This window comes from Argiope bruennichi, chromosome 11, assembly GCF_947563725.1.
Source record: "Argiope bruennichi chromosome 11, qqArgBrue1.1, whole genome shotgun sequence".
In the NCBI taxonomy this organism is placed as follows: Eukaryota; Metazoa; Arthropoda; class Arachnida; order Araneae; family Araneidae; genus Argiope; species Argiope bruennichi.
The window spans coordinates 49,111,759-49,135,636 of NC_079161.1; the positions used below are offsets into that span (position 1 = coordinate 49,111,759).

General features: G+C 27.4%; 1 protein-coding gene across 3 annotated transcripts in view; it reads left to right on the forward strand.

Moving 5' to 3' along the window:
* The window catches only part of LOC129957560 (cell adhesion molecule Dscam2-like), a 317,574-nt gene that overhangs the window by 287,966 nt on the left and 5,730 nt on the right, over window positions 1-23,878 (forward strand). For 2 of the 3 annotated variants that reach the window (XM_056069919.1, XM_056069920.1), the window contains exons 23-25: window positions 10,148-10,303; window positions 19,007-19,065; window positions 22,731-22,809. In XM_056069919.1, the coding sequence (XP_055925894.1) occupies window positions 10,148-10,303; window positions 19,007-19,065; window positions 22,731-22,809 (294 nt within the window). The remainder of the gene's footprint in view (window positions 1-10,147; window positions 10,304-19,006; window positions 19,066-22,730; window positions 22,810-23,878) is intronic. The other variant, XM_056069921.1, reaches the window with a different exon arrangement.

Genomic DNA, 23,878 nt, shown 5'->3' on the forward strand with positions numbered 1-23,878 from the left:
TTCTATCGTATTTATAACACTGATATGAAAAGTGATCGCATTTCTAAATAGAATACTATTTAATAATTTGCTTAAATGTTGATATCAGATGTTGAAATGCGAAATAATAAAAATGAATTAGAACATGATACTAAAATTGAACGTCCAATAAGGCCAGGATAGCCTGGTTGGTAGGGCGGAGGATTCGCATCACTTGGCCAAAGACTCTCTGTGTGTGTGTGGGTGGTGGCTGTGCACGTATAAATCTGTCTTAGTCACAAAGTCCTCCATATCGAGAGTGACACCATTGGGTGAACTGGTTCAGAGGCGATCGTTCTCTGATTCAGGTCTAAATTACGATCTGTGGATGAGTGAATGAAATGCATGAATGAAGTCCGCTTCGTACAAAGGGTTGTGACGTGTGACTAGCTAAGTCTTACTCTTGGCCCTAGTTGACACTACTGAAAAAACAAGAGACGCTCATTCGGCTTAAATCGCTGATAGATAACTATCAGCGCTTGTAAAGTGCCATAAGTCACAACACAGCAACAAGAAACTAAAATACAATTAGTTTGATTTTATGTAAGCGGTAACTTGTTTTTCTAATCATTTTTAGTAATGTCAATAGTTATAAAGTACTGAAACTAAGAACCAGATTAGCTCCATTGTATTTGCATCAAATGTTAGCACCGTAAATTCCAACAGAGATTCCCTCTCACTGCTTATTTTTTTTTTAAAAAATAACTATTTCGATGCGATGTTTGCAAATAAATTCAAATATTATATATATATATATATATATATATATATATATATATATATATATATATATATATATATATATATATATATTCTGAAGCTATATGTTACACGGTAATCATATGATGTAATAAAAATCTTTAATCGTAAAAATAAACACACTAAACAGAAAAAAACTCGGAATGTAATAGAAAATGGATCGACTGCCTACCCGTGGATACCACAGATGTTTGTTGTTTCAGTTGCTTCTTCTTTTGCGTCGAATTAAAAACATATCGAGTCTAAAACTCCCCATTTAATTTGGTTGCTGAACAAATATCATTTGTGTATGAATTATAAATGCTGTTGTTGAAAAGTACTTGGAATTCATTAACAACTGTCGTTTATAAAGATAAATTTAAAATATCTGAAAAGGAGTTAGGAAATTAAATCGACAAGAATTCTTCTTTACTTAAATTTCATTAAACTATTTATTAATATATTAATAGTTCTCATGCAAAAATGACTAGATAAAATTCAGAATAGGAATTATAAAAATCCAAGTTATTTTTTGTTGCCATTACAAATGTGATGACACATCTAATCTTTTAATGTAAAGAATTGGAAGACGTTTTATGTTTGAATAAACTCATTGAAACTCATTAATGTTTTCTTAGAAAACAAGCTCTCATTTATTATTGCGTTTATAAGCATTTCCATTTCAAGGCAATCATATTACTGAATGGCAATTAGTGAAAGTAGAAACCTATTTTTTGTTGTATAGTCAACTATGCAGGAAAATTATCATTTTATTTGTTGTTTAAATTATCAGTTTAAGTGTTATCATTTTATGTGTTGCTAAGTTAAAAGAATTCTGAAATGAGTGCTTTGAATGAATATATTTATCATTTTCTTTTTATTTATTCAAAGGCGTAACAAATGTATTTTATTCAAAATAGGAATTGATAAATATGCCTTTATTAAAGATGCATTTTAAATACTAAGAATGTACAATTTGTAAATTAGTAATATTGGAATTCCATTTGTAAGTTAGTCGCAAAAAATATGTCCTATTTCCTCACTAGATAATTAAATTTTTCATACTCGTTATGGCCTAGATTTTAGAAAGATAGGATGTATTAATTAATTAAATCCCATTAAAATGTATTCCATTCAGCAATATAAAATGTTAAATATATCTGTTATATTCCTGTAAATGAAGCATTAAAACAAATAATTCTTCTGTACAATTTCGCACAACGATATTTGAAAAAAAAAAATTAACTGAATATATAAAATAGAATGCATTTTATCTCATTCAATATGCATGTAGTATATAGATATCTCAAATAACACATACCTGCAATTTATGACTATTTTAGACTTAATTTAATTACAAATTTATGATGATAATTTCATGAAGAGCTAGTACGAAGGAAATGGAATTCAGATAAGGAAATATAAGCTTCAATTAATAATATTTGTTGATCTAGAATTTTTTCTAAAAACTCAATTAGTGTACAAAACTGCATTTTGCAATATTGCGTACGATTAAATTTTAGCTTGAATTTCAATATTATTTTCAATATCTGCTGAATATGTTCATAATAGTTTAATTTAGCATCGATTCGTTTCACTCATTAGTTTAGTAGCGTTAATATGCCTGGTGTTTAAATAATTAGCGAATAGTTGATATGAGAGCATTCGTAATGTCCTGATTTAATGATATCTCTTGAAATTTTTAAAATACAATATAAAAATTCAGAAGATAAATTTTTATGACAGTTAAACGGTTTTCAATTTTTTTTTTAATAGAAGAGAATTATATATACTCGAAATAAATTGTAGTAAACATTCTAAAATTTTTGGAATGTAAATTAACATTTTTATGAATCATTCTTTATGTTAAAAAATATTTAAATGGATGAAGTAAAAAATCTATAAATTTTTGAAATAATTTATTTTTCTTTAATTATAATTCTTATAATATATTATAATTATAATTCTTATAATTAATTATAATTATAATTCTTTAATAATAATTAATTTATTATTATAATTTTATTTATAGAGAAATGCATAATTTGTTTCAAACTATATTCTACGTACTATGTGACTACGTTTTAACTTAAGTTTACTTCATATGAGACGACTTTAATCCCAAACAGCAACTGGTATATCAACTAGAACTTTACATTTAAAATAAAATATATATATTCTAACTTTTTCTGACGGCACCAATTCGATATCTGAACTAGATATTATTGCAAATTGCTACACCCCTCAACCACAAGAAAGCGTACGAATACATGTTAACAAACATAAAACTGAACAATTGCTTCAATGTAGATAAACTCATTAAACTATTTATTAAATCGAGGGAGGAATTTGCTCGCGAACGGGGCAATTATTAAACATGGCAGACATGCCGGATATGTGGTCGGAATGTCGCAGACTTGATTGGTTGTAGCTCGGTTATTCTCAATTAGTTGCACATACGAAGGAACTTACCACCATTTATTATAAGACCTTCTGAATAGAGAATTATGTATAATTGAGTTTGCAGTATTCGTATTCAGAAATTCCTCATGTTGTCCTGAAACATGTTTTGAATGTTAGTTGTTAAGGAAAGCATTGATTTATAAATTAAATTTTATGTAAGCCTTGATTGTAACACATGAAGTAGAAACCAGAAAAAAAATATATAAATTGTATTTTACATTCTTACTTTGTTATATACGAAATACACAAAGATTGTTATTTTAATTATTTAAATTTTCTAACTCTCTTTGAGCAAAATACAGCTATTCAATCTCTGATTATCTGTTTATGATAATACTTCATACAAACAAAAAACAAAATTAGTAAATACAATTTTGATTTAAATCCAACACATAGTTGACTATAAGTGACCGTTTTTGCACCGTTTACCGTTATTACATGTAAATAACGGTTTTTGCACCGTTATTACATGTAAATAACGGTGCAAGTTTACATGCAATAACGGTTCTTTTATGTGATTAAATGCAATAATCCAGAATTGCAACAAATCAGATAAAAGAAGAAAATTAAAAAAAAAAAAAATTAAAAAAGAAGGAAGAAAATTTCTTTGAATGCCCGATTCTATCAAAATCCATTACCTCAATTATTGGTGTAAGTGGTATTTAATCCTTTGTAAGGCAGTGGGAGGTATGCTTCCCACCAAATTTATCAATATTTGTATGAAATTATGTAGGTTGGCATATGTTCTGACAAATTTTTTTACAAAGACAGAAACTTAGATGCGTTAGTTCTTTATCTTACACAAAATGATTTGTCTTGATTTGTTACTTCACTATTAATTAACTTAATTAATTAATCAAATTAAATTTATCTAATAAGCTAAATGAATCTCTTTCCTTATTCTAATTTCAAGCCTAAAAATATTTTAACATAATATGACTAGAAAAAATGGCCTTTTAAAGGGTTAAAAACTTACCTTCCAAGTAACCTTTAAAGATTGGTCTCCAGTCGGATGTACAGTTAGCTCTCTTGGAGGTCCTGAAGGAGCTAAATATATGAAATAAACTCCATTAGCACTAATACACTTTCAGTCATGACTCTATTACTTATGCTGACTTATTACTAAGCCTTACATACCACTTGTGTCGTAACATTGATAATTCCACTGGGTCTGCTTTTACCAATAGCGTTTTCGGCGATGACTCTCAAATGATATGTGGTAACAGGGTGCAAGGCTCTTAAAATGGCAGTGCTGTCTGATCCAGAGACTATAAGCTGCGAAGTGTGCCCCTTCCAAGTATCTTTTTAACATAAATGCATTACAAAATTAATCATCTTAATGAATTCTCATCTGCTTATATATATAATTTATTTCAAAATATGAATAACAGCTAATACATTCCATGAAAGATTCTAGTTAATAATGCCAAATTTTAAATATATACAGTACACTCTCGCGTATGTGGTTTAATGTGGCGAAAAAACAGGTCGCATAACAAAAAGGCCGGAGTTCTTTGAACTCATTTCTTTGCGCACCAATATCAAATAATGCTTTTTATACTGAAACTCACTATTATAACAAGTATTTTCTCATTTCTTATTGAGTACTAAGATCTCCATTTATCTGAAACCTCTTCGAATGTGGACGCAGACAAAGCCCGGCGAATCATAGACTCTCTTCGTTTTGTAGTTATCGTATTAACCGTTTCTAAGGCCGTGGGAAGTATGCTTCCCACCAAATCTATCAATCTTTGTATGAAATTATGTAGGTTGGCATAAGTTCTGACAATTTTTTTTAGAAAGACAGAAACTTAGATGCTTCAGTTCTTTATCTCACACAAAATGATGTGACTTGATTTGTTACTTAATTATTAATTAACCAAATTAATTAATGAATCAAATTAAATTTATCTAATAAGCTAAATGAATCCCTTTTCTTATTCTAATCTCAAGCCTAAAAATATTTTAACATAATATGGCTAGAAAAAAATGGCCCTTTAAAGGATTAAAGGAATTAGATAGTTCATTTTCAGTTCTTCCTCTGATAATAGTGAAAAAATTAAGAAATTAATACCACTATAGCTTTTTTGTAACTTCTAGACAAAATGTAAATCAGATCAATATTAGAAAATCTACGAAATTATTCTTACTGGAATTTTTTATGTATATAAAGTTCTAACCTATCCTTGAAAGTCCCTGCGATAAATATCAATAACACCAGCCTGCAAAAAAACAAAAAAAAAATTGTTTGTAAAATTTTAATTGATTTATATCACCAATGATGATGTCATTCCAAAATGCAAACTAAATTTTATGTAACACGTAAGAATTTTTTACAAATGACGATGAAAAAATTAACAAACTGCAGTATAATGCATACAGTTGCAACTGTAGTTACTATTAACTAAACACAATAATGCTGTTCATTTACAATATTATGACAACTTTTGTGTTTTTCTTGAAGTCAAGAAGCTTCTTTTTCGGGTTTTTCGTTTATGGTCCACATCACTGTCTCTTTTTAAAGACCAACATTAATCGGCCATCATGTTAACATCCCATCGTTCTTGATATCTGTGTTCCATCTACTTTATATCCTGGTGGAATCTTTCACCTTGCTCGTCACTCATTTTTCCTAAATTGTCTGGAAAGTATTCCAAATGTGAGTGAAGGAAGTGAATTTTAATGCTCATATTGCACCCCAAAAGATGATAAGTACGTAATAACTCAGTTACAAGTTCTTTGTAATTTTCTTTTCTTTCATTTCCCCAAAACCCTTCTACGATATCTTTAAATGCAACCCAAGCCTGCTTCTCTCTATTTGTCATACATTGTTCAAAATTGGAATCTTTAACTAATTTCTTTATTTGTGTTCCATCAAATACACCTTCTTTAATTTTAGCGCTAGACAATTTTGGGAACTTTAATATAAGATACTCAAAACATTTTCCACCTTTATCCAAAGCTTTCACAAACTGCTTTATGAGTCCCAATTTTATATGAAGTGGGGGCAATAAAATATTTTGTGGATCTATTAAATATTCATTTAAAATATTCTTCTTACCAGGAATACATTCTTGTCTCTTCGGCCATATCTTTTTTATCCAATGACTTTCTCTGTCCCATTCACAAATAAAGCACGGAAATTTAGTAAATCCACTTTGTTGCCCGAGAAGCAGACCTATAACTTTTAAGTCACCACATATTGCCCACTTGTGTTCAGTGTATTTTATTTTAGTGAGAAGCATCTCCATACTTTCATATGTTTCTTTCATGAAAACGGAATGTGCAACTGGAACTGATGCAAGTTTAGATTCGTTATGCAATAAAACTGCTTTTTAGACTCCTCTTTGAGGAATCTATAAATGGTCGCCAATCATTCGGATTATAAGGAATATTATCTTCTAATTCATGTAACAAGCCAGGTATGTCAGCATAATAAACCAAGAAGTTATCAGATTTGAAAAATGATAAAAATTGCTTTTCTCGATTCCTGTGCCAACTAAATGACGTATGTGTCGTTAATAAATTTTTCTCTTTTAACCGAGAGCCTAATAATTCTGCATTTTCTTTAGTTAAACCTAAATCACAAATTAAATCATTTAATTCGGCTTCATTAAATTTTTCAGGTACTTCATTTTTCACGGTGAAATCCAACTGCCATCTATGTTTTGAATTTTAAAATAAAATATTTTTTTAAATACAATTATAAGTATTTATTTAATATAAATGAAATATTTAATTACAATGAAGTAAGAGGTTTTCAGAATTTATTTGAACAAATAAACATATATACTTTTTTAATCTATCCTATCCAAATCGCAAAAAATCTGTGTATTTTTACTTATTTAAAAATTTTACTTTTCAAAAAAACTGTACGTGATACGTAAAAACTGATATTATTTTTGAAATAAGCATGCGAAAATACATAAAATACAACTATTACTTTTAAAACAAGAAATTGTTGCAGGCTGGTGTAATCTATGTGTACCATCAGTATTAAAAATTTCCAATGTATTAAAATAATGTGAAATTTTTGACTTCAGGGATTCGATAGCGATGCCATTCACCTTTTTAAAAGGTTTTTTTTTCTGCCTATAAATTAAGAACGACGATTTTATAAAGCTCATTATTAAATATAATCTTTAAATTTTGATTTACTTCAGTACTTTTCCAAAAGTCCTAAATAAAATAAAAAGATGATAGGAGACTAGAAAAATACTTTTATATATTTATTATAAGGATAAGCATATGAGAATTTCGAAAAAAAATCTATTGGATCATACATTTTATTTTCTTTAAATTTACACCATAGCCAATCTGTGATTTTTCCGATATGGCTCTCCTATGTTGGCTTTGCCATGTTTCATGCATTTGTTGTGAATTACTTCATAGGTAATAAATTTATCTCACGATACGGATTCACAATTATTTTACAATAAATATTATTTAATATCAACAAATCTTTTTCTAAAATAAATTATCTTTTCTGTTGAGAATAGTTTAAAAAAATGTTTTTTTTTCCTTATTTCACATAATAAAGGGCAAATTATTCATTCTGAATTATAATATTGTGGCGGAATGAAGATCATTATGTTCCGTGCAGTGAAAGCAAGAGGATCCATGTTTTCTGGAACATTTCTTTAATGATTACATTTGACACAAAACAAACACGAAAGACAAGTCAAGACATCGACGCGCGTACCTTAACAGAACAGCATATCATCTCATTATTATTACAATCGCAATGCACTATGGGATGTGTACCTATGCATCGCCATCTATTATCCAAAAGAGTAATAGAGATAGTAGATAGAGTAATGCAACTGCTACAACGTACAAAACAATGTTATAAGAAATTTCAGATAGCAGTTCCATATAAATATGCAGCGGCCAAACAGGCGATAAATGACTGTTTGTTTCGCCAACTGGCGATAAGCATCAATCATACCTTTGGAGAGGAACTTTGCTCTTCAACGGATACGAGTGACTCACTTCCTGCCTTCGCCAGCTGGCTTAGAACTTCTGCCTCGTGCTGGTCGATGGAATTACGGCCAATGTATCATGATCTATATTTGTTAATTTAATTTGTAATTAAAATTTATTTTTGTTATTTACATGGCTGGCAGTTTTCATTAAGTAAAAATGTTTTAATACTTTAATTTAAAGTAAATTTGGAAATGCGTGTTAAACCACGCACCAAAAATATATGAGTAAATTGATTTTCTTATATATGTCTAAATGACAAAGTATTCAAATTATACCCAAAATTATATGTTTATGTATTATTAATTCTACATAAATATTAATAAACTTAAAGGTTTTCATCATGCTAAATACAGATTATTATAGAAAATTCCAGCTACCTGATATTCAATTTCTTTGATTATTTCTTTATCAAATATTTACTGTGTATCATAGAAAAATTATACTAATCATCTGCTGACTAATTATTCGAATGGAAAGCCTAGAAATATGTAACAAATAGTTTCTTTGCTGTAATTTCCATTCCGTTAAAAAAATGATTTCTGTCAGAATTTTTTATTATTTTTTTTTATTTTTTACTTTTTCAGAAGGTTTGTATAAAAAGACCGTATTTTAAGAGAAAATACTATTTTCTCTCTAAATATAGATTTATTTATAAAGGGCACGCGGATCTAAAATATTTATTTTTAATGTATGATAATACATAAAATACATAATTAAATAGAGATATATACAATACATCATTGGATAGATAAATTTGTATTTCTTTATTCAGAAAATTCCAGTAAAAGAGCGAATTGTTCATTTGAGACAAATGGTGACCCTTAAAAAATTCTGTGTATGTTCGAATATGGAAACATTGCTGCAGTGCAAAGTGCGTTTCATTGTATGTTCAATAAAAAAAACCAACTAGTTAAAAGTAGATTAAAAATTAGAACAAGAAATTCATAGTAGATTGTTGCATATGCAAAGAGAAAAAATACTTGTCATCCTCGCACATCTTATGAAAATTTTGAGTTTATCCGAACTGCTCTTAAATGTAGCTTTAGGAAACATATCCCTATCTTGGGGGCAGGGGGGGGGGGTCATATGCTTGTCATCCTCGTTCTTCTGATGAAAATGTTGAGCTTATCCGAATTGTTTTTCAATGTAGTTTTAGGAAACATAGCCCTATCTGGGAGGAGGGGGTGAACAGATACTTGTAATCCTCTCTCGTCTTATGAAAATGTTGAGTTTATCCGAATTGTTTTTCAATGTAGTTTTAGGAAACATAGCCCTATCTGGGAGGAGGGGGCGAACAGATACTTGTAATCCTCTCTCGTCTTATGAAAATGTTGAGTTTATCCGAATTGTTTTTCAATGTAGTTTTAGGAAAATATGGTCCTATCTGAGGGGAGGGGGGATCAGATACTTGTCATCCTCTCTCGTTCTATGAAAATGTTGTGTTTATCCGAACTGCTTTTCAATGTAGTTTTAGGAAATATAGCCCTATCTAGGAGGGAAGGATCAGATACTTGTCATCCTCTCTCGTCTTATGAAAATGTTGAGTTTATCCGAACTGCTTTTCAATGTAGTTTTAGGAAACATAGCCCTATCTGGGGGTACATAAAAGATAATGTGCATTTTTATCCTTCCATTGTTGCTTCTCTTCAAAATCTGTAATCTTGAATTGTTTAGAATAATGAGCTCAATAACTAGTGATCAGTTAGGTAATATGTAAAATGCCTAAAATGTTCATGTTGAAATGCATAAATTAAAACTCCAGTTATGTATTGTGTTTCTATCCACTATTGTTCTGTAGAATTAATATTTTAAACCTGTTTCTTTTTGTTGAATAATTCTGCATTTCAAAACAACATTTCTAGAGTTTTCGTTATAGAATGAATATAATTTTAAATACTCTCTTCTTAAACCTTCAAGCATTAAATGGATGTTTCTATTTCAGAGTATGATTCCCAGAAGATTGCTGCAGACTCACTTTTGATGTCAGAAGTATCCCAGAAGTCTCTCAGCGGCAAACAGTCTATTAATGGATCGCATTATTCATCTCCCACAAGAGGGCAGCACCAGTTCGCCAGTAGCAAGAGTGGAGAACAAAGAAGTAAGTGATTCTTTAGACTCCTTAAGAGTCTGGTTTGTTACGTTGACGGAAATGTTGCCATTGAATATTAAGTTTAATTGCTGGGGTAGTTCCAAATATAAATTGAAAATTATCAAGTATTGCTTTGGCATTAAAAACAGTTTAATAAATTTATGATAATTTGCTCGTTTGTTGCAGATTTTTTTAAAAATAAATTAACTCTGTATTGAGGGTTTTAAAATAATTGTAAGTTAACAAGCACGTTTTAAACGTAATTCGTTTAAATTAAATTAATAAATCAGTGGGGAAAAGAAAATTTCATTTCAATTGCCATTTTGCAATCCTACATTTCAAAGTAAGATAAAATAAAAAAATAATTTATAAAATAATAAAGCAAATAAATTAAAAAATAATTTTTATAAATATTAAAAATATATTAAATGAAAAAGTTAAGAAAAATAAAAACGAATAGAAAAACAATGTATCATCACACAAATATATTCTTTTACTGTTTTATTTCAGTAATTTTTCTTGAATTTATCCCTAATTCAGAAGCAAAAAACTACTTTCAAAAGTTCTAATTTAAATGCCTTCAAATGTCACATATTTAGAATATATCATATTTTTTTAAGAATATCTATATTAAATTACACGATATCTGTAACGCATTATTTATTGGTCACAGAATAATTAATTCTGTCAAATGAATATGCATGCAAAAATCCAATTTTACAATTCAGTTATATTTCTTAATCAAAACATTTCAGTAATTGCCAATGGGAGAGTAAGTTCAGTAGATGGCAGAATTTAATTACATGCAAAAAGTATTTAGTTGCAATAAAAATTTCTTACGTTTTTCTCTTTAGAATCATTAAAGAAACGAGCTATCATATATATAGACAATCCATGAGCCTTTTATATTAATCTATTTTTTTTATTTGGATGGGATTTTATTCATAAATGTGATGGTGCAATAGGATTAAGGTATACGTACACACTTGAAGATTTTTTTTTTTTTAATTTTAACTTTAAAAATCCAGTTTTTTTCACAGTAGGTTATGAATATATGTTGAAACTCATTTCAGTGCGAAAAAAAACCATATTAAACTAATTATTAATTAATTAAATAATATTTAATGAGCTAATTAGCCTATTTTTTGAAACATGATATCTTAAATTCTAATTTGCACAGTCACACAATTGCCTAATATAAATGATGCCTAATATAAATCTTCATGTTGTCTGCCTCAATCAAGTTATAAAAATATATAGTTTTTTTTTTTTTTTTACAATTTTTTCATCGACGATGAATAGAAAAAGCGAGATTTTTTTCTGTAATTTTAACTTTTAAACGGCTATTAAAAATTTATTTCTATAAATATATCTTTGATTGAGGCACAAAACATCCGATATTTCATACAGAGTATTTTGATATATAAATAACTGTATTTGGTTAATTTCTTGTTGAGTTATGATTGTTTGAATGAAGCAATATAGTGGAAAAATATCATTCTTCATAAAATGAAATTTAAAAACACCGTAACTAGAGTTTTCAATGAAAGCACCTCAAGAAAAATAATTATAACTCGAGAAATATTTGGAATATTGGCAACATCTTGGTATCGTTTGAAAGCTAAAGAATCAGAAAACATTATTAAGTAATAAAAAAATATTCGATATTTTGAGCGATTTTCGAAGTTTCAAGTATGTACATACACCTTAAGCAGGAAAGGATTGTGCATAGGCATATCGGAATTGAGAGACTAATTTCATGTGTATGAGTGTGATCACTAACTTTCATTTTATACGTGACATCCAAATCCACAAAAAAAATCTAATAACATTCGATTTTAGAATATTCAACTTAAAAGATTACAGAACTGCAATCTATTGTCTCAACTCATAAAGAAATTTATTAAGAATTTTGCCATTGCATACACACATTAACAACATTCGTTTCAGTAAACAATTTTTGAATGGAAGGTGCTGTCAGAAAAGTAGTACCGATTTTTGATGCGCTTACACACGCAGCAACTAAGAACATACATTCGCTCTATTATTCGAAGAAAAGGTGTTTGTGTCCATATTGCAGAGTTTTGAGTTAAAAAAAGGGTTGCTTTGTAAATGTAAATGCTTTATCCATAGTTTCTGTGAGAACCTGAAATATTATTATAAATAAAAACTGAAGAATGATTATTAATAAATACAAATTAATTAAAAGAAAAGGAACTGCGAATGTTTTAGGTAAATAAATACAATATAGCATCTCAACCTATATTTATTTCAACTTTAGAGTATCTTCAATTTTTATTCTTGAGTCACATTTATAAACATGAATGAGGGTTGCAAGAAAAATAATCAAAAACATTCATTTTGAAGCTAGACTCTGTATTAAAATTAATTACTAATGAAATATTTCTTTGATAAAATTTACGTACATGAAATTCACCTTCATTGTTTTAAATATTTTTCTAGTCACCTGTGATGAGCATTTCGTTTGCCATTAAAATATGTATTTAATTTTAACTGAATCTCTTACGTGAGCTTTCTCGTCAGGATTTCCTGAGTAAAATATTTTTAGCTGTGAAAGGCATATTATCTTAATAATCTTGCATCTGTTTTGCTTATTATTGTGCTTTTGAAATTACCGAATGGAGTCAAGTCCCATAAGTAACAACCTTGTGTAATTAATAGCGTAACTACCCAATAATAATATCTTCTAATTACGTGGTATCTTTCGAGGCATTGCATCATCATTTATTTATTAATCATGTAAACACATAAAAAATCTTTCTTCCCAAGCTTTGAACGATTGGAAGGGCCACGGTAGCCTAGTGGTTAAAGTCTCGGTTCGTGAGCTGTAGGGTTTCAGGTTCGAGACCCGATTCCACCGAAGAACCATCGTGTAAGGGGGTCTGTTGCACGTTAAATCCATCAGGACCAAACGTCCTCCCGCTGTTGTGGTGTGGTGTATAGAGGGGGATGCCATATCAGATGCCATCCTCGTCATTTGACCGCAGTTCAAAATTATGAGGTCCGTCCCAAAGTAGCACTGGTATTGCTTTAAAACGGGACGTTAATATAACTAAACTAAACGTGAGCGATAGGAAAAAAATTGAATGGATTAAAATTTGATGAAAAAAAGCGTAGTTAAATATCATTACAGAAATGGAAAGTATTGATAAAAATTATACAAAAATTGTTTATAAAATTCAGAGGGGAAAAAATGCGGTGGAACTAAATGTTTTTGTGTTATAATGATACCATTTAGCTATCGTACGATTAAAAAAAATTATGTCACCATAAATATAGCTGAAAACAATTTTTGTTAGAATTTTGTCCAGAAAATCCTAAAGTCTCGCTTAGGTTTTAATTTATTAAATTCACAACATTTTATCTTTGAATAATGAAATGAAAGGGACTGCGATATTTACTTCACTATCCAAGTAAATTTATTATATAAGTTTATTTGATAGTTTGTCATCAGTGTATTACTTGAAATGAATATTCTCTATAATTTCAATAACTAGTAAAATATTTATTTATTGTTATTTAATCTTCCCAAAATTACATACATGATAACTGAATATTCTTATATCGTTTAATTTTATTTACAAGTTTAATTCATTTTCAACTGACATCAGGAAATAAGAAAAATATTTATTTAATATATATATATATATATATATATAAATATATTTTATAAATGATTGAGAAATTCTGTTTTTATTTCCATTTTAAATTTTTCAGGAAGAGAGTATTGAATACTTAAAATAAATCCTATATGAAAAATAAATCAGAAAAAAGAACAGTCGCTCTCATAGATATGGCAATATTTTATCGACTTGTTTTAGTAAGATAAAGATATCAAGATGATATTAATTCAAAAATTAATTAAGAATTTATTTTTTGAATTATTTTTCCTTTTTTCTTTTGTTGATTACAAAACTAGATCTTCCAGTTTTTCAGGATATAACAAAATAATTAAGAACTGTCTATTTTTGAACGATATACATTTTGAAATTTCAAGAAAGACATCCAAAATTTTTGAAATATAAATTTATTTAATGAATATACTGAATTGAATAAACTAAATGGCACTAAAAGATTTATTTAAAGTCAAATGAAAATTTTCCAATCTTGACGGATAAAGATTAAGCTATACTTGAATGCTGATGACAAAATGATTGATCGGAATTGTAATAAATATTTTGAAATGCATTTAAAGTCCGCTTGAAAGTCCTATTCTAAATATTTATTTCATTCCCAAATGAAGAGATAAACTTGTTAAGAGTTTCTATCAAAGAAACAAAAAGTTATTCGTTAAGTTCTCATAATTTGTATTTAAATGCTTTGCATAGTTAAAATAAAGTAACCCTATCAGGATATTTTTGGTCAACAATGCTATAAAAACTCATCATTAAAAATCAATCATGTTTTTTTTTATCTATACTACAATTATAAATGTGAAAGTTTGGATGTATGGATGGATGGATGTTTGTTAGTCAATCGCGCCAGAACGGCTGAACAGAATTAGATGAAATTTAGCTGAGAGATAGATTATAGTCTGGAATAGGACATAGGCTACTATTTATTCCGGTTAATTGAGTGGTTAATTGTTTATGAATTAAAAAACTAACTTTCCCACCAAAAATCGCCAAATGAGCAAAGTTTCAGGGTTTTTTTTCCCCACGCCAATGAGATTAGACTTAACATGATTTTGACTATTATTTCAAACGATTCTGTTTATTTTCTTAGCGTTCGATACAATTAAAATTAAACATTGTGAATTAATCGATCCTTCGGATTCATTCTGAAGTGCTTTTGAATTAAAATAAAACAGAATAAAGGAAATTAAAAATTTATAATATGTATTGCGTTATCCCAACTGGCGTAGAAAATTCATAAATTTGTGTTGCCCCAATTGGCGTTGAAAACTCACGCATGCGCAGGAGTAACAAAAGATAAAGCCATTGATGCTATAAATTCCAATCTATTTCCACGCGTACGAAGTCGCGGGTAAAAGTTAGTGTATAATAAACTGCAGGCATTTGTGCATCATTTTAACTGATTCTGTTTCCTTTATAATTATTTCAACCTCATAAATATTCCAATTTATAAAATTCCGAAGCACTTAATATAATTAGAAACTGAAAATTTCTCATCCTTCTTCAAAATCCAATCTGAATCCTCAAAGTATACATTATTTTCTCTTTGTTTCATTTTCAATTTAAAAGATAGGCTTTTCAATTTAAAATAAAGACTCTTGCTTTAAGCAATTTCACTAATTAATTTGATGTAGCTTATATAATAATTTGAAAAAGGAATCCAGGATCAAAATGATCTTGCATTATTAATTATCTCTGAATTAAAATTCTCTATGATTCGGTAACTTCTATAAATTTTCGGAGGGAGATCACTATTAGTCATAAATTAAAATTACATTTGAAAAACAAATTCAATTAAAAGCAAGTATCGAAAAAGACATTTTATTTACTTTAAATGATTAATATTACTTGCAAGATTTTCTAATAATCTAATAACAGTCTGTAATAAATTATTCCTTGGAGCTTCGGGACATCTACTTTTCCTCTTTAATCTTTAAATTAATACTGCTTTTTTTTCTGAGGAGTAATATCTAGGGTACTTAAAAAAATTCCCGAAGAGTAATCGGTGATAAAGGGAACCAAAATTGCAATTTATTGTCTATGAAATACGTGTTTCGAAATGTTATGTTTAGACGATAGATGCTGTTGAGCCTGATTGATAACTGAAATATTATAAGATGCCATTTACTTTCGGGCTTTATAATAGCATGCATCGTTCCGCGCTTTTAGAATAGAGAAATGTATATTTAAAGTATGATATCGCAAGCGAAATCGGGTGAGATACTTTACGCGTTTAGCGATTTTAGAATAGTCAAATATCTACTCGAATATAGAATAGACTTGAAACATGGAGCCGCAAGCGAAATCCAGAGAAATACTTTTGTGTGTTTACAATAGACAAATATCTACTTGAAGTATAGAATCGCAAGCAGAATTTTTCATAGTATTTATACGCGTTTAGAATAGACAATTATTTACTTGAATTTAGAAGAAGCAAATATCTACTAGAATATAAAATAGACATACATCTACTTGGATATAGAATCGATAAGTATCTACTTGAATATAAAATCGACTAATAACTACTTAATTATAGAATCGACAAATATCTACTTGAATATAGAACAGAAAAATATCTATTTCAGTAAAGAATCGACAAATAGCTACTTTAATATAGAATAGGCAAATATCGATTTGGATATAGATTAGACAAATATCTATTTGAATATAGAATAGGCAAATATCTATTTGGATATAGATTAGACAAATATCTATTTGAATATAGAATCTAAAAATAACTACTTGAATATTGAAAAGACAAAAATCTATTTGCATATAGAGTCAACAAATATGTATCTGCATATAGGTTCGACAAATAGCTACTAGAATATAGAATTCACAAATATCTACTAGAATATAAGAATAGACAAATATCTACTAGAATATAAGAATAGACAAATATCTACTAGAATAAATAATAGACAATATTTACTTGAATATAGAATAGACAAATATCTACTAGAATATAGAATAGACAAATATCTACTTGAATATAAAATAGACCAAATATCTATTTGAATATAGAATCGACAAATAGCTACTTGAATATAGAATAGACAAATATCGGTTTATATATAGAATATAAGCATTTCTAGTTGAATATATAATCGACAAATATCTGCCTGAATGTCTACAATGGAGCAACAAGCAAAATCGTGCGAGATACTCAAAGACAGTACAGTGAAGACACCGTACAAGAAATTTAAATAGCATCGTTTGCAAGATTTCATCCATTTCTAATTGCAGCTTTATACAGTACAATAATTTCTGTTTCGAATGTGTATGAAAATGCAATCTGTTGCATATCCTAATAAAAAAATACTTTTTTAAGCTAGCAAAAGATTTTTAGAATTGACGCCAACTGCGCTCTTCAAGGTCGAAACACATTCCACAGCAAATCATTTTAATTCTGGCTCTCTCTATCACCTTTTAAAACGTTTGAAGATATTTGAATATCTGGATTAACCTAAATATCTTGATTAACATCATTAATTCATTACTGTCATAGATTATTTAACTCATTTTAAAACTGATAAACAAACATATAAAAAGCATGTAAGTAAATGCAACAAAATTTTAAGCTGTTACAGGCTGTTGAAGATTTTATCTTTCTGACTGGTATTTTAAAATATTATAAATGCTTCGGATAATAATATTGCACTTAAAATTACAGTACTATTGATTATTTCCCAGAAACAAATCACATATATTTCTGATTTATTTTCTTTTATTTTAACTTTCTCGTATGTAAATAGAAAGCATTGTAATCGTTAAAAAATCTGACATCCAAATTTCGACGAATCTCCATTTTTTAGCCCTTGGTAATTCCCAATATATATATATATATATATATATATATATATATATATATATATTGGAATTATGTTTGCTTATCTGTCATTCGATCTACCTCTCAACTTCTGGTGAATATGTGGTTCAATGGCTCATTAATTTCAAATTGCTGTTTCAATTATTGATTCTTAAAAGTTACTTGAAATTAAATACAATATGTACAGTAATACTTTAGGAGCAAGTTATTATGCTATTCTGGTGCTTCCATCCGTACCTTCCATTGTCTGTTACAAAGGTAAAACAAAATTTACATCAATTTTAAGATGACGCTCAACAGTGCCATCTACAGGAGCAGAAATTTGTAAAAGCCTGTGAATACGATAACTCAAAAATGCTTTGAGCTAGATCGATAAAATTTAGCATGTGCTATTAACACTAAATTTATAAATATCTGTCGTATATTGAACATAATTCAAAGAAAGTCTGCCTGAATTTCCAAGGACACTAGAACACGATAGATACAAAACATAAATAACTAGAGGATAAAATTTAGTATACACAGTTAGCATTTGAAGTGTATCTGCCTAACAAATTTTCAGTGAATTCCAGTAGGGATTGTTTCCCTGTCTGTCCGTCTTTAAGTTGTATGTAAACAATATAATTGAAAAATCCAATGACATTTGGTAAGATGCAGCATCTAAAGTATGAATCGTTATCAAATTTCAAAATAATAGGTTAAAGAGCTGAATGCTTTTCGACCTGAACTATCACATGCCAGCAAAACTCAAAAACTCAAAACCATAATCAAAAACGCAACGACTTCAATAAATGGAATTTAGTACCTAATCTCTTTCCCAAAATTATAGTTATCTGTCGAATTTTAATTTAAATAAGTAAAAAAATACGCTCAAAATGCATGTTCGGATTTTTATGCTATACAGTGAAGAACAAAACTGTTCGTAAAAAAGGTTGAGTATTCGTTGCGTATTCTCCAGTGTTCAAGGTCCAAAATTTTATGCGGAGAGATAGGGAAAGGATAATGCATTTATTAGAGATAATACAAGAAAATTTTGGGGTGACTACTCCAGCTGGTTTATAAAAGGATATAATTTTCTACGATAAATAGAGAATGTCAATTAAATCCATGCTATAAAAAATATTAAATAGTTTTAGTAAAAAATGAATATACTTTTCATTATCAAGTAAATTAAGTTTACAATATGTAAATCATTTAAATTTTAATGATTGATAACATATTTTTTAGGAACAGACAAGCAGCACGAATATGCTGAGCCCTATACAGCGTATCCATCCTCGAGGCAGGTAAATGATAGATAATTAAACTGCAACATTGTAATAAATTTCATGATATGTAAATTTATAAATAATAAACATATTTGCCATTTTTTAATATTTTGTTTCAATTAAATTTTGGCAATGAATCTGTTATTTTAAATGAAATGATTACTGAAATTCACCTTATATTTTGTTAATATATATAAAAATATATGGCAATTTGAACCGCAACGAAATAATTAGCTTATACGTATGAATTAATTAGGCAAATCATGCCCCAGTTAGCTATTTCTTAACCAATATATTTAAATATATATATTTTAATGGTAAAGAATTACTTTTTATGTTTTATAAAAAAATAAATCTGCAGCTAAAAATTTGCAAAATATAAATTTTCTAAAGTTAAATAATTCTGTTAGTAATAGTAACAATCTTATTTCTGATATATTGACATTTTAAATTGAAGAATTTCAACTACTAAAATTGATATATAGACTTTAAATTGTATGTACATTTATTAATTCTATTATAGGTATATGTTTTTAACATATAAAATGATTTTATTATTTCCCGAATCACAATTTTTATGTCTAATAATTTAATTAGTTTCCGTATTGTATTTTTAATATATTCTACCAATTATGTTTTTTTTTCTTTTTAATTGGGGTAATGAGTTTTCCAGTATTAGGAAATATTCCTTCATGCCTAGCGTCTGAATTTTTCTTGCAATATAGTGATTGATACTATAATAATCTGGTACATAAAAATAATAAGAAATAATTTAGATTTTAAGTAGAAAACATAAAATATTACATATCTGCAATTTTAAAATGTAGATATTTTGCTATTTTCTCAAAATCGGATCTATTTTTTGTTTTCATGTCTTACTTTTAACTTCTATCTCATTTGCAAGTAGATTTTTAAATACATTTAGAAATCCAACCGGTTTTGAAATGATTAAAGGAGATGCATTATAAAAGATTTATTTTAACCAGAAATGTGTTTCGATCTACGTCTTTACCTCACATAGTTGAAATAAAAGTACTTTTCGTTCTTTTGTAAAAGCGGTGAATAATGTCCTCCCTCTTTCCTATTAAAAGAAGATAACTTATCCTGTGCAAGCCATTAAACTCAAATTAGAGTGATATTTTGGTCTGATTATACAAAAATCGATAATCGATTCGTAAATTAATCTATTTGTAATTAATTCTCATTTCCCATCTTTTTAAATTCATCAAAAATGCTATTTTTATGCTTTATATTTGAACAGTCCAAGCGAACTAAGTTTTATATTTCAAATGCGTGTTATTGCAATCAGAAGATAATACATATTATAAATACTAATATTTCTTAGTTATTTATGTGTGTGATAAATGTATCAAATTGCCTTATTTAAAGAAATTTTCTGTAATTTTAATTTTTTAAGTTTTATTTAAATATAACACCTTTTATTTTAATATTAAAACAATTTGGATAAAAGATCAAAAGGCAATTTATGAGTTTTTACAAGTTTGCAAACGATTTATTCAATTTCCGTTAGAGCAAGTTGAAACGGAAATTGAATCAATCATCTGCCAATTAATCGGTTGCAATTAATTTCTGTGGAGAAATTTTCACCTTCAATATGTATAATTAGTCAAAGTTACCCTCTTTAAATAAATGAGAATTACAAGAACTATTTTTTAAAAAAAAAATTAGAAAAATGTTTTTTAAAAATAATCGATTATTAAACACTTTTAAATAAGAAAATCAAAATAACAAAAAACAATTAAATAATCAAGCTTTCGTGCTTTCAATTTTGTAGTTGACGTTGAATATATCAACATTACAGAATATCTAACACAATTAACAATTATGTAATTATTCGCTAATAATATTCAAATAAAAGCTTAAATTAATTTTTTAAATATTTATTTGTATTAGTTTTAAGATCAAATAACTTTAAAGCTAAACAATTTGAAATTAAAAAAAAAATGTTTGCGTAAACATAAATAGTATTTTTTTATTATTTAAATTAAAATTTACAGTAGAATTTTAAAAAAATGACATATGTGTAAATGTTCTCAAATTAAATATTCAAATAAACGCTTAACTTCTTCCGACAACATAATCCTTTCCATATAGTTTTTTTTAAAACGAATATATTGAAACTTAAAATATGATCTAATATTGTAAAGAAATAAGAGAATAATTAATTTGAATAAATTGTATAAATATAAATATTTTTGTTCAATATAATGCATTATTGAATGCAAATATTTTGTTGACCACTGAATCCATATATTTAATAATAGTTGCTTTTAGTTTATATCTGTAAGTATTATAATTTCAGAAATAAAGTAAGATCCTAATGTATTGTAACATATATAAATGACTTCTGAGAGATTAAAATGCAAATTCCCAAAATGAATGTTAATCTTAAAATTAAATTCATCGCAGATTTTAAGTCCTATAATATATTAAAACATGACTTTTTATTGTAAAAAATATGCTTATTACAATTAGAATAAATTTTTTAAAAGTAACATTTTTTTATATTTGTATATGTGTTATCTATTTTATGCATAATAGTTTAAATTAAACTCCATAACATCATTCTTTTTTCAGTACCGTTTTTATAAAATTTATTACAAATCAAATAGTTTCTATAAATATAAGAAAAAAAATCCCTTTAATTATTTTAAGAACGAATTAATTTCTTATGTGGCTTAATACGTAAACATCAGTTTTCTCTTCTAGATATTTATTTTTTATTTCTACACATATCAATATTGAAAGATGTGAAATTTCGAAAAATAAATTGTTTTATTAGGAGTAGATGTAATTTTATAATATGTAGAAAGTTTACTCATATATTCAATTTTTGATTCAATATCTTATTTTTAAACTGTTAGAAATGAATGTTCTAGTTGGGAAAATGTTTTAAATGGTAGAAAAAATTGTATTTAATATTGTTTGAGTGAATAAATACAATTCTCAAGAAGTTACGAAACCAAACATTTTATATCAATCCCTGGTCCTGTTGTGCATATTTAGTGAAATATTCTTGACAATGTAAAATTTTAAATAAAAACAAACTTTCTTTCTTCTGCGAATAAAATTGACTGACTTATGAAAAGCTAAAAAATCTATGTTTTAGAAGAATTTTACTGATAATTTTAAAGTCTCCAGCGATATTTTAAGGGATTCTTTGCAATTAGAAACGATTATGCTAGTGTTACAAATTCTCCCTTAAAATGGTTTGCATATGGTCCCCAGTTAAATAACTACAACTCGGACAATTTTAAGCATAAAACGTTGTTACTTTTTTATGGAATGTCTTAAAATGCATTTTTTTTTTGTTAAATATGGCTGATAAGATCGAAGGGCTATAGAAAAATTTAAATTTCTTAACTTTTTCAGAAACATATTTATAGCCTGAAACAACATAAAACATAATTCTTACTGTCATATAACGCCTTTTCCCAACTGGAAATATACATCTAATTTTAACGGTTTAGAAATTAACTATTATTATTTAAGAAATTAATTATTTTACCACTATATGAGTGGACTCTATGTATGCTTAGTTAGAGTATTTAGTTGAATGCAATTAATAATTTCATGCTACTGCCTCGTTCTTAAATTTAGAAAACATTATAAATTAAATCGTTTGAATTTTTAGTTAAGGTTATTTTCATTCTAATTTTCAGCGTTCAGATGAAGGAAGTTTTGCTACTATAAAAAGAGCACCTCCGAGATCAGGGTCAATGACGTCAGCTTATAAAACAGGTAAAAATCTACAGTTTTAGTCAATTTTCATATTTATTTTCGGGATGTAAGTATGAAGAGCCCAAATATTTATACTATCATCCAGTATTACAATTAATTATATTTCTTTTAACGAGTTTCACTTAATGAAGTATTATTTCTGAATATATTCATGAATTCTAGCAGCCTTTGCAAACCATCTTGTTCGCTCAGAATACTGAATTTTTAGTATCTTAAAACATTAGTATATAGTGCATTTTTCGAAAAAAAATGTCATCTCTGATTTTTGATATAATTGAAAAACATGAATTGAGTTGAATCAATTTGCTACGAATTCATATAATAAAATATCAATTTATAGCAATAATTATTATTAAAATAAATTACTTTCACTAATTTATATTATGAAATAAAAACGGAAATGAAAATCTTATTCCATAGTTAAGGTCTAAAAAATAATTTTTTAATCTTAATTTTTGTACAATAAGAATGCGCGATTGAATATTTTGATGGATGTGTTTGAATTTCTCATAACATTACAAACTTTGCCATAAATTGTGTGTGTATTTTAAAAATGTATTGAAAATAAAAAAAAATATTCAGAAATGAAAATTTTATTATCAAAAAGGCAATTCGTTGGCCTTTAAGATAATGTTAAAAACGTGATATAACAATTTTGGAATATATAGTTATCAATTTTTGAAAACTGTGGTGTTTACTAATATATTACTTCATATAATAATATTTTATTTGCTCAGTAAACAGGTTATTTTCAAATATAAATAATTCAGCTAAAAACGGTAATGTTATTTAAACGTCATTTTTAAAGTAAAATAAAGCAAGAAACCTAATTTAAATACTATAGAATCCACATGAAATGCTATTAAGTATTTTTTTTTCCAAAAACACATAAATATTCGACAAGTCTGTTTACGTTCTTCGAATATATTCATTTAAAAGTGTAGACAAGAATACTTTCTGTCATAATGCAACGCTCAGTTATTACGGTTTCTTTTTTTTTCTTTCATTTTTCTGTTATCACTTTCTTCTGAGATCCAAATATGAGTTTTTCTGACAATGCATTGCTAAA